The 13,534-nt window shown below is 42.3% G+C and overlaps 1 protein-coding gene across 1 annotated transcript in view; it reads left to right on the top strand.

The window, feature by feature from the left end:
* Positions 1–346: 346 nt before the first annotated feature.
* The window catches only part of C5H6orf132 (chromosome 5 C6orf132 homolog), a 42,930-nt gene continuing 29,742 nt past the window's right edge, over positions 347–13,534 (top strand). The window contains exon 1 of the mRNA XM_028734479.2: positions 347–884. Within this exon, the coding sequence (XP_028590312.2) occupies positions 737–884 (148 nt within the window). The 5' untranslated portion in view covers positions 347–736. The remainder of the gene's footprint in view (positions 885–13,534) is intronic.

Here is a 13,534-nt window from a genome sequence, read left to right on the forward strand (position 1 = left end):
AGAATTTTCTAGTTGTTTCCTAGCCTTGGGGAGGTTGACCAAAGCCTTAGCTCAAACTTCTATAGAGTTTACAAAAGGAGAAATGCAGTGACTGTGGATAAGTAGGAAGTTCTTACAGTTGTATATTTTATATCTTTATTTAAAAATAATATTCATCTGACTGTAGCTGTAGATCACACACACACACACACACACTCACACACACACACACACAGCTTTAGAAACGTAACTTTCTCTGAGACTTACCAAACAGGAAAAGTGATAATCCTAAATCAATATTGGTGTGGTCAGTCGGAGAATTCATGTGTTTGAGACCAATGCTTTTTATTTATTTGGCTTTGTTTCTAAAAACCTGGGAGGCATTCTGGATTTTGCTGCGTTTTGTTTTTTAAACCAGGAAACATCGTAAACCTTTCAGTCCCCGTTGGACATGGCAATGCCTTAGGGAAGACCTCTACGAGCTCCCAGGCTTAAGAGCTGCCTTGGGTGTAACAATGGCTTATTGTAGCAGCACGGAAAGAATGTGAGCAAAGGAGCTGCTACGGGGTGTGGCCAGGTGAGAGCAGCCAGCCCTCTCTACCTGCTCAGGTGGCTTAGCTTTTAAAGAAGCTGAAAAGTTAGCTCAGCAGACGAGCACCTGCTGGAGCTCTGTGTGCTGGGTGGTAGCTGAGCAAAGTGGAAATATGTTTTGCTAGAGGGAGCGTTTGTAGACACGCCGGAGAAGGCAGCAGTCAGGATGAAGAAGAATCACTCTGTGCAGGGGACTATTAGCAGGCTCTTCGGGAAAAAACATGCCAGCAATAATTCCACCACTTCCCTCTACGTCACCAACCCCCCTTGGATCTTCACACAGGAGGTCACCACTGACAACCTGGCGAGAACTGGTCAGTATGGCTTCTCTTTTGTTTTGAGCTTTCAGGGAGAGGACTCGGAGGAGCCTGTTTGCCATTCCACTATCCACCCCCCCCCAATCAGGCTTCAGTTTGTAGGATATTCAACTGTGGGGGGCTACCGGCACACTCAGAGGTGGGGTGCGCAGTTTTGATGTTGCTCTGGATACTTCCATCAGGGCCTTGAGACAGCTTTATTAATAAACCGTGCTGTCGGAAAACAGCCTTTGGTAGGAATGACTGGATTAAGGAGAAACTTGTTGGAACCTGCAAAACTAAATTAGCAGCCTGTGATCCACTCTCTTTTTTTAAAAAAAAAAACAACCCCAAGAAGAATGTGCAGATTTCAGCAAGTCTCCTGTAGAGCAGGAATATGGGTGTAATGGAGCGTAAGACAAGTAGCAGATCCACCAGGCAGTTGTAAATAAATCTCTGACATATTTTTATGCGGGAGAGCATAACTGAAACCCAAAGACAGCTTTTACAGGGATATCTGGTAGGTCTCTCTGGTGTTGACAGCAGCAGATGTGTTTATTCTGCATATTGTATTTATTCTCTTGAAGTTTGTAATTGTGGAACAGCAAACTGGAGGCTCAGATGGGTGGGTGCCAACTCTGAATAGTGTCTGAACAGGCTGAGTGTCAGAAATCCCACACAAGAGCTGTTGGAACAAATGGAGGGTGTGCAGCCGAGTTCTTCATAGATGGCTCCTTTGGAGGCCACCAGTGTTGCGAAACTTGTAGCTGTGTGTGGTTCGCGCTAGGCAGTGGCACTGACTTTGTCGCAGTGTCCAGGACTGACATTTCAGAAGAAAGGGAGACCCAAGTAATAATAAGGGAGAATCAAATTCTCTGGGATGAAATGAAATGTGAAGCTTTGCCCTTTGGCTTGCTTCTAGTTCAAAGAATGAGTCACTTCTTTGCTGTGGGGGAAAAAAAGTTACTCAGTGTTTAATTAATAAGTTGTGCTCCAAGTCTGAGGCAGTATCTGCCAACACTGGAGCTCTTATAGGTGCTAAAGCTTCTTTCTGGTATCTGATCTTATAGGATGCTTTGCAGAATCGCAGAGCTCTGGGTCCAGGATTTCCCATGCGGTGGGCAAAGACTGAACGATAATGATAATATTGCACCCTCAGGATTTATCTGTTGCTCTTCTTCCTGTTCTCTGCTGCTGTTCTTGTTTCCCGTCCATGCACGCTTCCTTTTTCTGGGCTGTGGGTGTCCTTTGGGTTACGTAATAAACATGCAGAAACCTAAATATTGTTGAATCAAGATAGGCCTTCTTACACAAGGCAATGAGAAGCTGTCATTTCAGGCAGCATTTCCCCAAGTTCCATCTGTGTGACAAATGTCATTCTAAAATAAGTTCTAGGATGGAGAGGGGGATGGACCAGTTGGCCCAACAATAACTGCAAAAAACAAGAAGTGTGGTGTGGTTCTGTCTCTATTGGATCAAGAAGCCTCAGTTAGGGTATACAGTGTCAATCCTGAAAGAAAGAAGACCATGTGAGTAGGTTAAAAACTGTGTACATTCATCATTAGTTTAATAGCAAAAGCAATGAAGTAGGAGCAATTTTGGGAAGGGCTGCAGTTCAGTGATAGAGCATTGGCTTTGTAAGAAGAAGATCCAAAGTTCAATCTCCAGACAGGGCTGGGAATGTCCCCTCTCTTAAATGCTGGAGAGCCACTGCCACTCCGTGCAGACAGTATTGAGCCAGATGAATCTCACTCAGGAGAAGACACCTTCCTATGCTCCTATGACAGTTGTTTTAAATTGTTTTTAATATTGTGTTTTAAAGTTGTAACCTGCCCTGGGACCTTAGAGTGAAGGGCAGGAAACAAGCAAACAAACAAAACATTGGGCCCCCTTAGTAAATGGCTTAGAAGGCATTATTTTAGCTCACTTGATTTTGGATGGTCTGAGTTCACCTTCCTCATCCTGCTGCCATTCATGTGTTTTGGACTCCAGGCAATGCAAGGCAGCATGGCCAAGGATGTGGGATAATGGGAAATGTAGTCAAAAATCTTCTGAAGGCCACCAGGTGAGGGGAGTCTGCCCTGAGTGTTATCTTTGTGTTGTCCTCCATGCCCTTGGAGAACGTGTTGGTAAGCTTGCCATATGGTCAGTTCAAATAAGAAATGTGGCTTTCTCCCACCTTCCCTGGAGTCCATCTCATGAAGAACATTGTACAAAAAAATATTTGCTCCAGATGGACTGTGTGTGGACACATTCTGCAGTGGCCAACAGTCTCCCCACCACCATCCCGCCATCTCAACAGCTGCCAAAAGTTTCTACCACCCTGCCATTATGAAAATGGCTGCTAGTCACAATGGACTATATCAATGCAGTTTGATATGCAAGATTGCGTTGGGGGAATAAACTGTCAGAACCCGTTTGGATCAACCAGCCTACAGGTATATCCCCAAATCCAATCACCAACATATTCAAAGCCAAGCAGTCAACTGCTGGAATATTAACAAATGGTCCCACTTTGTGCCAACAGACTCACTCTGTGGCTTTTGAGTAACTTAACACCTTTCGCCCCCACTCTCAAACAAATTTGTGCTCTCACTCCAAGTGGTTTGAATGGTTGCCAACACCCACCCAGAGCAAGAAACCCCCACCCCTTATCCAGTCAAAACAGAGCAAAACATGCATATAAAAAGGAGGGGGGTGTCTGTGAGGATGGCTCTGGCCAGCGGCCACCTGTGATTTGCTGTGGAGCACTGTGGGAAAGTTATGCAGAGCTGTCCCAAGTCTGTACCGACTTCTACTGAGATAACTTGAAGAAGCTCCCAATTTGAGGAGCACCAGTGGGTCAAGATAACAGTGAGGTTACCCTAGGCCTGTGTTATACAACCACCTTAAATGTTTGCTGCATGCTTTTCATGCTGCATGGGCTAAAAGAGATTGAATGCTTTAATCCCCACCTTAGTTTGTGTCTGATGAGTTGCAAAGTAAACACAGGTTACCCAACCGGAGATGGGTGTGGGCTTGTGTGTGTCACTGACTCAGAGATTCCTGAATCTAGTCCCTGGCCCCGCCCTCTCTGCTACACCTCCCTTAAAGCTATGGATGCAATTGGCATAAAGAGAAAGCTACACCTCGCATGAGCAATGCAGCAAATCATAGAGTTGGAAGGGTCATATAGTCCAGTGTTCTGCAACACAGGAATCTTTTGCCCAACATGGGGCTCAACTCCACAACCCTGAGATTAAGAGTGTCATGTTCTACCAACTAAGCTATACTGACACAACATAGATGTGTCTTAGAAATAGTTCCAAACAACTATATATATATATATAAGATTATCTGAGAGGGTCAAGTTCAGGCAGAGGATTCTATTGAACTGGATTATGCCCCTTGGGCAAATGTAACCAGAAAACTAGAAACTTATCCATTATTTCACCATTTTTTCTTTATATCCTCAACAAGCATAACTGTTTGTTACCTTCTCTCTCCAAGTAAAAAATTGGGCATTATGGATGTTTATTGCTGAGGATGCTGCTCAAATGTTCCTTTTAGGGCCCAAAACATTTACTCTTTCATTTTTAACCAGGACTGTATGGGGAAGGGCAATTTTAGAGTTTTCAGAATGACTAGAAGCACACTTGGGGGGTGGGTGGAATCAGGCATTTAGGTAATAGTGACAGTTCAGTGGCTTTGTGTGGACACTGAGTGGGGGGGGGGCGAATGCAAGACTGAGGAGAACCCAATACACAATAAACAGCTGTTTGCAAACAAACTAGGAAATAGTGAAAGAGTAGATGTGAATCCCACTTTCCTAACAAGGTCGATTAGCATTTTCTACTGGTGCTGTGCAACTTCTCTGGCTGGATCACAAACCAATTTGGGCTGATTTGAGTTGACCCATGATTTGGTCAGAGTGGATTGAAGAAGCTCCGGGTTGGATCCTTTCTGTCATGAAAAAGCTAAAGCATTGTATCAGCTTTTGCAGCTGTGAAAGGAATGGACTGATGCATCTGAGCTTCAGCCACTTCCTTCTCCCCCACTCAACTACATATTTAATCGGTTGAAAAATGTGCCAGGCCCCCTATCTAGCTCAGGACCCAGATCTGGGTTGGGCCTGGACCATTCCAAATCAGATCAGGTCCCAAATAGGATCAGAGGGCCATGCACAGCCCTACCCTCTTAGTTTCAATAATTTTGAAATAATGTTGGCAATGACAGTGTGGGGTAAAAATAACTTGTTTTTTCTTGCTTCAGAGGGTAGGAATAGAATGAGTGGAATGGAAAAGAAAAGGGACTAGATTTTGGGTGCACTTCAGGAGAAACAGCGTGCGCACGCGCGCACACACACACACACACACACAGACACACAGAAACAGCCATGTAAAAATATGTAATAACCAGTATTTTCATTGGAGTTTCTTCCCGCTAAATAGTGCCATTTACCACTCCTATAGATAAAAACTCAGCCACCCTTGCAGTTACTTCCAGGTTAATGTCAGACAGATAGAATGTGATATTTTCTTTGTGCCGTGATGTTAGACTACCCAAAAAAGGGGATAGCACATGTTTGCGTAGCTGGTTGTACAATGGACCATAGAAAAGAATATGTTCTACTGTGGCCGGCGCATTCAAAGAACATCCGCAATGTCTATAATTTCTGGGGATGTTTAAATATCTGATGTTGGGCTGTCCTTTGTTGCATATATTTAAGCAGAGGCTGGCTGGCTATCAGTCAGGGATGCTATCATAGCAAGATTCCTACACAGGCAAGCGGTTAGACAGGATGATTTCCAAGGTCCCTACTCTAAAAAAAACAATTCCATGATTCTAAATAAATGTGTCCTGTCCTCTGTGTTCAGGGTTTATGCATAAAACTGGAATGTGAGGAATAGTTAGTGAAATAGGGTCCTACCAAATGGTCATACTAATGAACTGAGAGCACAGGGCATATTCACTTATTTATTTATATCTGAAAGAGATATGCCCACACTTTTAATGACAATCACCATTCCTAGTGAAACTACCAAAGTCATTGTGGCAGGGGGTGGGGCTAAAAAAAGCTAGCAAAGGTGCAGGTCCTCCCTGACCCTTCAACAGACTCTATTTTCGATTTATTTTACTGAACCAGGAAATAGTAGACATGTAGGCTGTACTGTATGTATTTACCAGTATGTGGATTGATTCAACTGAAGACCATTTTTCCTTTTTGGGGGCTGTTTACACTCTTCTCTGAGAGCATTCACTGATCTCATGCCCTGAACCCCCTCTTTGTTTGACTTCTCCCATGATGAGATATGAAACTAAAGTGACAGCAGTTGCCCATTGTGCCTGACAGTTTTCTTTGTCAGTCTCCGGAAGGCTTTGTCGTGTTTTCCTGACTCAAGGTGGCTTAGTTTGCAAAGTCGCATGTTAACTGAGGTTGTTTCCAGACAACCTGTTTACTTAGCGCTCATTCTGATCTGCTTACGGGGAGATTAGACAATATTGGTCGTTTATTGAGCATTAATTATGATTTGTTTACGGGGAGACTAGACAACATTGCATCAAGGAAATGTTATCGCACACTTTCCAGAGCATTTATTTTCCCATCCTTTCTCTTACTGCAAAAAGGCAGGTTTCCGAGGCAAGTTTTTTGTGCAAGAGTTCCAAATCAATTTTAACCACACAACCAGAATTTGCCAGTATTTGATTGAATCCCACCTGAAAATAGGGCCAATGGGGAAGCACCCCGAGGTTGTATGGTTCTGCATTAAGTGGAACTGGACAAATGCAAGCCACAGTGATGTTCTTCTGTACTGTCTCTTGCACAGCTTATTTTCACTTCTCTGCACCCTCCACAAGAGACTTTTTGCTTTAAAAACCAGCAAAAGGTGCTTGTGGTATCTTTTAAAGACTAACAGATTTATCATGGCAAAAGCTTTTGTAGACCATAGCCCATTTCACCAGTTGCAACTCCTTGTTGATTCTGCTTTCAGTAGATTTTGGGTCTTTTTTTATTTCTAAAGGGATTGTTGTCATCATAGTTTATTTGTATGCCACTTTTCCATGATAAATCGTGCTCAAAGCATCTAATAACACCAACAACATTATAATAAGAGAATGCACTAACAAGTACAGTCATATGAACAACAGACTAAGGAAAACTTCTCCTATCAATCAATATACAATAAAATTAAACAATCCACTGATCATTCATCATAAGGTCTACCAATAAAAATACAAGAGCATAATGCAGATAACAGCAAAAAATAATACATCTCTGAAGCTAAAGCTTGACCCCAACAATAACCCCTAAATAATACCCCTGTCGGGGTCTGCACACACCATACATTTGGAGCACATTCCTCACCCCAAGAACCCTGGAAACTAGTTCACTCCTCCCAGGTAACTCCTAACAATTCCCAGCATCCTTAACAAACTACAGTTCCTAGGATTCTTTTTTGCAGGGGCTGCTTTAAATTTATGGTATGTATGGAACCCATATCTTTAAGCACCAGGAGCAACAGAGGCAGCCTTCAGTGCTGAACTTGGTCAGGGCTCAGATGAAAAAGGTCAGACTTAAGAGCAGGGATCAGTTCTTGCAGGACTTCCAGGGAGATGGTCTCTGGCACTTTCTGCAGCAGCCTTTGTAGCTGGAGTCAGCCAGGACCCCAGCTTCCTGTATAAGACTGAAGCCAGTTCTGTGGTGCCCTCATATCAAGTGGACAAACCTGTTGGAATCTAAAATTTGAGGTTGCACTAGCAGAGCAAAGATTGACAGGGACTCTTGCTTCTTTTCAGTCCCTGCAGGACTTTGGCAGTTCTTACTGCCTTGGGCAGGGATGGCGTGAGGATCTGTGGACTGTCAACGATCTTGGAGGCGTAGACCTTGGCCAAATATACCAAAATCTGGAGAAAGCCAGCTGAGTTCTGTCATGTTATTCAAGTTGGTTTTTGCAGCTGACTCACATGCTGAACAGACATGCCCATACGGGTGTCAGTACGGGTATCATAGCTTTTGGTTCACAGGAGTGCCCTGTCTCTCCAATGTTCAGCCTCCTTCTCATTCCAGGCCAGCTGCTTGGCACAGGTTTTGCTCATGAGGATTTGTCCAGAGAGCTTAACACAGTAAATGATCTAAAGTAAAGGGTGTATTTAGCCTAGCAAAGGGAATAGGGGTAGACAGACTCCCAAAGACTTCTTTGGAGTTCAGTTCCTCTCCAATATGGGAGTCATTTTCTGCCTCCTATTTTCCCACTCTGTCTCCCCACCTCCAGTGTCAAATGCATTTTGTCCCCTTTTTAACCCCTTGGTGGAAGACACTGGAGGGAATTTAGAGCCAAGAAATGATGGGACGTGAAAGGGTTAAGCATAGTGTTGCCATATTTCAAAAAGTAGAATTCCTGACACCTGCAAATCCGGACGTATGGCAAGCCTAGTTAAGCATTCACTACCAGCTTAGGGTTGCCATATTTCAAAAAGTGAAGAAGATCTGGACACAAAAGTTGTTGAGCCTTTTTTGGCCAAAGTTATTCTGGCTATGTCTGGGAAATTCAAGACGTATGGCAACCCTATACTAACTGTTTCACAAAGTGAGCTGCATATATATTTAGTCCTTAAAACCACCTTAATTCTGTACTTATCTCTTTGTTGTTATTTCACTGGCCATTCCTTAAGTACCAGATGAGCTGAAGCAGATGACATGTTTGCTGAGCATTCAACCTCATTTGTTTGCAGAGAGATTAAATTATTTTGGCTATTGAATGAACTTTACTTTCCTTGAATGCAGGGAGGTTGCATGATGTTGCATCAAAGCAAGTGGTATCCCACACCTTTGAGTGCATTTCCCCATTGCTTTTCTTATTACAAAAAGTCGAATCTTCTGGGAAAGTGAGTTTGTTGGGCAAGACCTCCCAATCCACTATAATTGCACAACTTGAATTTGCCAGTATGTGATTGAATAGTGGCAGTCTGGAAGCACCCTTGCTGTTTGCATAGGGACATTTTCTGCACAGGGACATTTCTGCACCAGATCATTTCTTGGCACCTTTGTTTTTTTTGTTTTTGAAAGGTTTGTATAGATGCAGTTTTTCAGCAAACAACTTCCTACTAGAAGGCTATAGATGCAATTCATCTCACACATCCTTAAAAACTGGATACAATGCTGCATCAAAGTTTCTTAAGGCACCTGGTCTCCAGGTAAGGGCATTGAATGAAAGATGGGGACAGGTTGGTGGATACTGCAGCTGCCTGGTTTTCCCACGGCACCCTAAACCTGCCTTTGGCAAGCTGTTGCAACATAGGAAAGGCAGACGAGCCACCTGAATAGAGTCTGTGTGGGCAGAGACTGCACTGCTGTATAGGTAAAGAGAGCAGCTCACAGAGAACCTTTTTGTGAGTTTGTGAAAACATTGGAGCCTCTAGATTGCACAGGCATGAGATAAGAAATACGGGCTGTACATGGTACATATAATTCTCATGCATTATGATACAAGGCCAGTGCAATTTAGTAAGCGAAGAATGAAACTGATTTAGAAGATGTAGACTGTACAGCAGACTATTCCTAGGTAAGTGTGCACAGGATTCTAACCACGTGGCACAATCCTATACATGGTTACTCAGTCATAAATGCCATTCCATTCAATGGTCCTTACTCCCTAATAAGCATTTTAAGAATTTGATTAATAACATGAACATAACACTTGGGGAATATATGGGACAGGTTCCCATGTAGTGTGGTCTGCTCTCCAAGAAATGTTTGCTCTCAAATTGCAGTTCCCCTCCCTTTTACTAACTAGGTAATCTTTAAGGAAGTTTTTAATGTTTGATGTCTTACTGTGTTTTGATTTGTTGGAAACTGCCCAGAGTAGCTGGGGTAACCCAGTCAGATGGGTGTCATATAATTTATTTTTATTATTTTTATTCCCATTTAAACCGTCATTTTTGGCATGACCAACACAACAGGAATTAAACTAGTCATGTGACTGGTACAATATTACCTCATATGTACCATTTGGTGTACCTTGGATGTGATCCAACTGCAACAAACAGACATCCAAATTATAATTTGCCACCTTTTCAGAAAAGGTTCTAAAAATGGATGGAAGAAGTGATGAGCTGCAGTTTGGAGATGCGTTGAAAACATCACGCCAACTTGTTTATTGCCGTCAGCTTGGGTTGGTTTCCTTCTCTCATACAGTCGATTTAGAGGAAACCTTCTTTATGAAGATGTGTTGAATCAATGTTATGATGAGGTTATTTGTAGCAGGCAGGAACTTCACCCAGACTGCTAACTTCAAGGTTAACCTGATTATCTGCTCCCTTTTTAAAGCTTAATTTGGCCATCTAGAAAGGAAGCCAGGCAAAAGAGTCATAGACTTTGGGTGTCAGTAACCTCTAATATCATGACAGCCCAGACAACCAAGTATCTGAAGAATTTCGGCTTCAAGCAAGTGAGTAAGGCAAAAATAAATAGAAACAGGTATCGCCTTGAGAAGCATATGCCCAGTTTTTCTTCTTGCAATAGCGAGAAATGTGTGCTGCAATTTCTACACAAATGTCCATTGCTAGGAAAAGTGGCTAGAAGCTGTCTCAGCCTTTGGTTGAACACTGTGTGTATGTATACCTTTGCTGACTTAATCCTTTCTTGGAGGGGTAGGGAACTATTATATTCATCCACACTTATGTTATCCCCGCTCTTCCTGAGTGCTTTTGCCTGGCTGTCCTTGAACAGTGATAAGGCCTCTTGTTTGTCTGCCTGGAGAAAAGTGTGTGTGTGTGTGTGTGTGTGTGTGTGTGTGTGTGTGTGTGTGTGTGTGAAAGCTCTGACTTCTGCATGGTTGAAATGTTTCTTGTTGTATAATCACATCTGTTGTTCTGTCCACTTTGCCTCTCACCCAGTGCCGAATTTACATATAAGCTAAACAAGCTATAGCTTAGGGCCCCACTCTCTTGAGGGCCCCAAAAAAATTTAAAGGGAAAAAAAACCTGGATGTACATTTCCAAAATATAAGATAAGAAACAAATAAAATAAAACCTATATACAGCAACAGTGTTTTGTGTTCTGTAGGCTCCTATGATGTAAGTAATGGGCCCCGCTTGCTAGCCTGCTCCCTAAAATATCACTGGTTTCCTCATTTCTGTATGTAGGGTGCCTTCATTCTGCATGTGCAAATGGCTTTAGATACCTATTAGGTCCTATTAGCATGTACCGTATTCAACACAAAAAACAGCGACAAGTTGTTGTTGACAAAGGACAGCTGGACATATAAAGGGTCCCATTACCTTCAGTAGCTTAAGGCCTCATCAAGCCTAAATCTGGCCCTGCTTCGTGCTCTTACCCTGTCCACTGCTGCCATGTGGCCTCAGGGGATGTGGCACTCTGGCTGATAATGAAATTATCTTTCCACTCTCCCTCTCAGTCTTTCTAAGGCTGAATCAGCAATGAAATGTAATTGATAGGGTTGGGTGTGGGCCTTTCTTTCCATGTGGCAATCCATCCTGCTTTGTGGCTGATGGCGCATATTCTGCACGTTGCACCTTCCTCTCTGCTTGACTTTAACACATTCACTTTCTCAGTAGCAAAGTGCTGCAGAGCAGCCCTTTAAGCAGAGGTGGGGTTTATAGAAGCGGAGTGTCTCTGCTGATCATACCTGTTAATTCATAATGTTCAGCTGAGAACCTTATTAAAGTAAATTACAGGTTGTGGTGCTCATTACTAGAAAGAACAGCTCAGAGAGGTGTGGTCCCAAGGCAAGTGCTTAAGGATGGAAGCTAGGAAGTCCCCAAGATCTATTCTCAGCTCTGACACCAATTCCGTCATCAGGTTTCCTCCCCTGTCAGCTTTACAAGGGGAATAGTTACAATTAACATAATGTTTAGGAAGGATGTCTGTGCCCACAGAAGAGATCAGATACTTCAAATAGTTTCTCTTTCCAACAGGACTGGCTCCAGCGGCTATTACCATCAGGTATTTGCTGAGACTCAAGGACTCCAGAAATGCTTTTGTTTAAACATGACAGGGACCTCACAATAAACATTGCATATAGACTCTGTTTCCTCCAGATTGGGGGTATACCAAAACCTTGGAGTCATGGGCATTCAAATCATCATCATAAAATTCATAACCACTTAATGGTCAGAAGCCTCGGTTTACAAAATATTAAGGAGAAAATTATAATTATTATAATTGTTATTTTTTCAGTATATATCTTGCCTTTCATCCCAAAGGATTACAAAAACCTTTTAATGAAACATGATTCTTTATTATTTCCTCTTTTTTTTAAAGGCTGGATATTTCAGTGATTTTGCAAATGCAACATGACAGCAGAAATAGCGTTGACAGTATCTACACTGCACATTCTTTGTTTTGTTGACTTCGTTATTTTTTAATTCTGTGGTTTTATTTCTTTTCTATTTAGTGATCATTTGTTCATGTGGTGTTTTTGTAACCCACCATGGGCTCATTTGGTGAAGGGCAGACTATAAATTGTTTACCTCTGTTAGGAAGTGACGTTTTGGTGACTGCAGTTCCCATAATACAGCTGCATGCACAAAAATTGAGTAAACATCAGATCAGGAAGCTAGACGGAGGGCAGACTAGAGGTAGCAAAGGCCCTTCCTACAAAGGAATAAAAGGAAAGTGTTTTGTGTTCAGATTGCATTTCTTAACTGGTCTTCAGCAAAAGATTCTAGGGCAGCGCACAAAAAGTATTAATGCAACAGATGAATACAATTTCCAAAAAGAAGATAAAGGCAAACTAAAAATGTAAAACTGGGGAACAGAGAAGGTAGTTCTAACTGAAATATAACCCAGAGCCCCATTGACTTAAAATAGGACTTGCAGTGCAACTCTATACATCTCTATTCAGAATTAAGTCCTGTTAAGCTCAGTGAAGTGTATACAGAATTGCAACTTTGCTTATTTTTGAGTAGACATGTATAGGACTGTGCTCTTAATATGTTATACAGGTTTTATTAAGTTTGCCTTCACACCTACCTTGTATGGTTAGTCACTATTACTATAGGTGGAAAATGGAAACTGAGAGGGAGAATGTAGTTGACCTGAACTCTGGTTCATGAGCTATTTAAAATGATATATGTGTCTCTTGTGGAAAGGACATGGATTTAGGAAATAGATAGCATACCATCCTATGTCAATCAGTGATGGCTACATGAAAATCTGTTGCACAGTACATACTACAGAGGTGTAATTGGAAGGTCTCAAAAGTTGTGGTTATGCAGTAACATCGTCCCATACAATGACACAAGAGACCTGTATTGCCCTTAGCACCCATCTACACATGATTTTCATGCCTTTTCCTATGTGAAAATGCTTCCATGAAATTAATGTGTAATGGTTGAAGCACTCCTCAGTGTATTCAACCACTGAACTACACTGCTAGCAGTGTGTTGGGAGGATATAATATATAAGAATTTAATATATTAGATAACCAAGTAAAGGCTCCTCCACATTCCCAATGGTAATGTGCTGTCCCTTCAGCACTATTTTGGGTTGGGAATGGCAACTGGGATCTTCCAGTGGCAACTATATTTTGTGGTTGTCCCCTGTCTTTGGAATACTGTTTCTTAAGAGGCCAATCTTATAAGCCTTTTTTAAAGGGGGTGCAGGCTATTTGGAAGCTGTGTGGTGCACTGACTGAGTTTACTTGAAGGTTGACTTGACTTTAGCC

This window comes from Podarcis muralis, chromosome 5 (genome assembly GCF_964188315.1).
Source record: "Podarcis muralis chromosome 5, rPodMur119.hap1.1, whole genome shotgun sequence".
Classification (NCBI taxonomy): Eukaryota; Metazoa; Chordata; class Lepidosauria; order Squamata; family Lacertidae; genus Podarcis; species Podarcis muralis.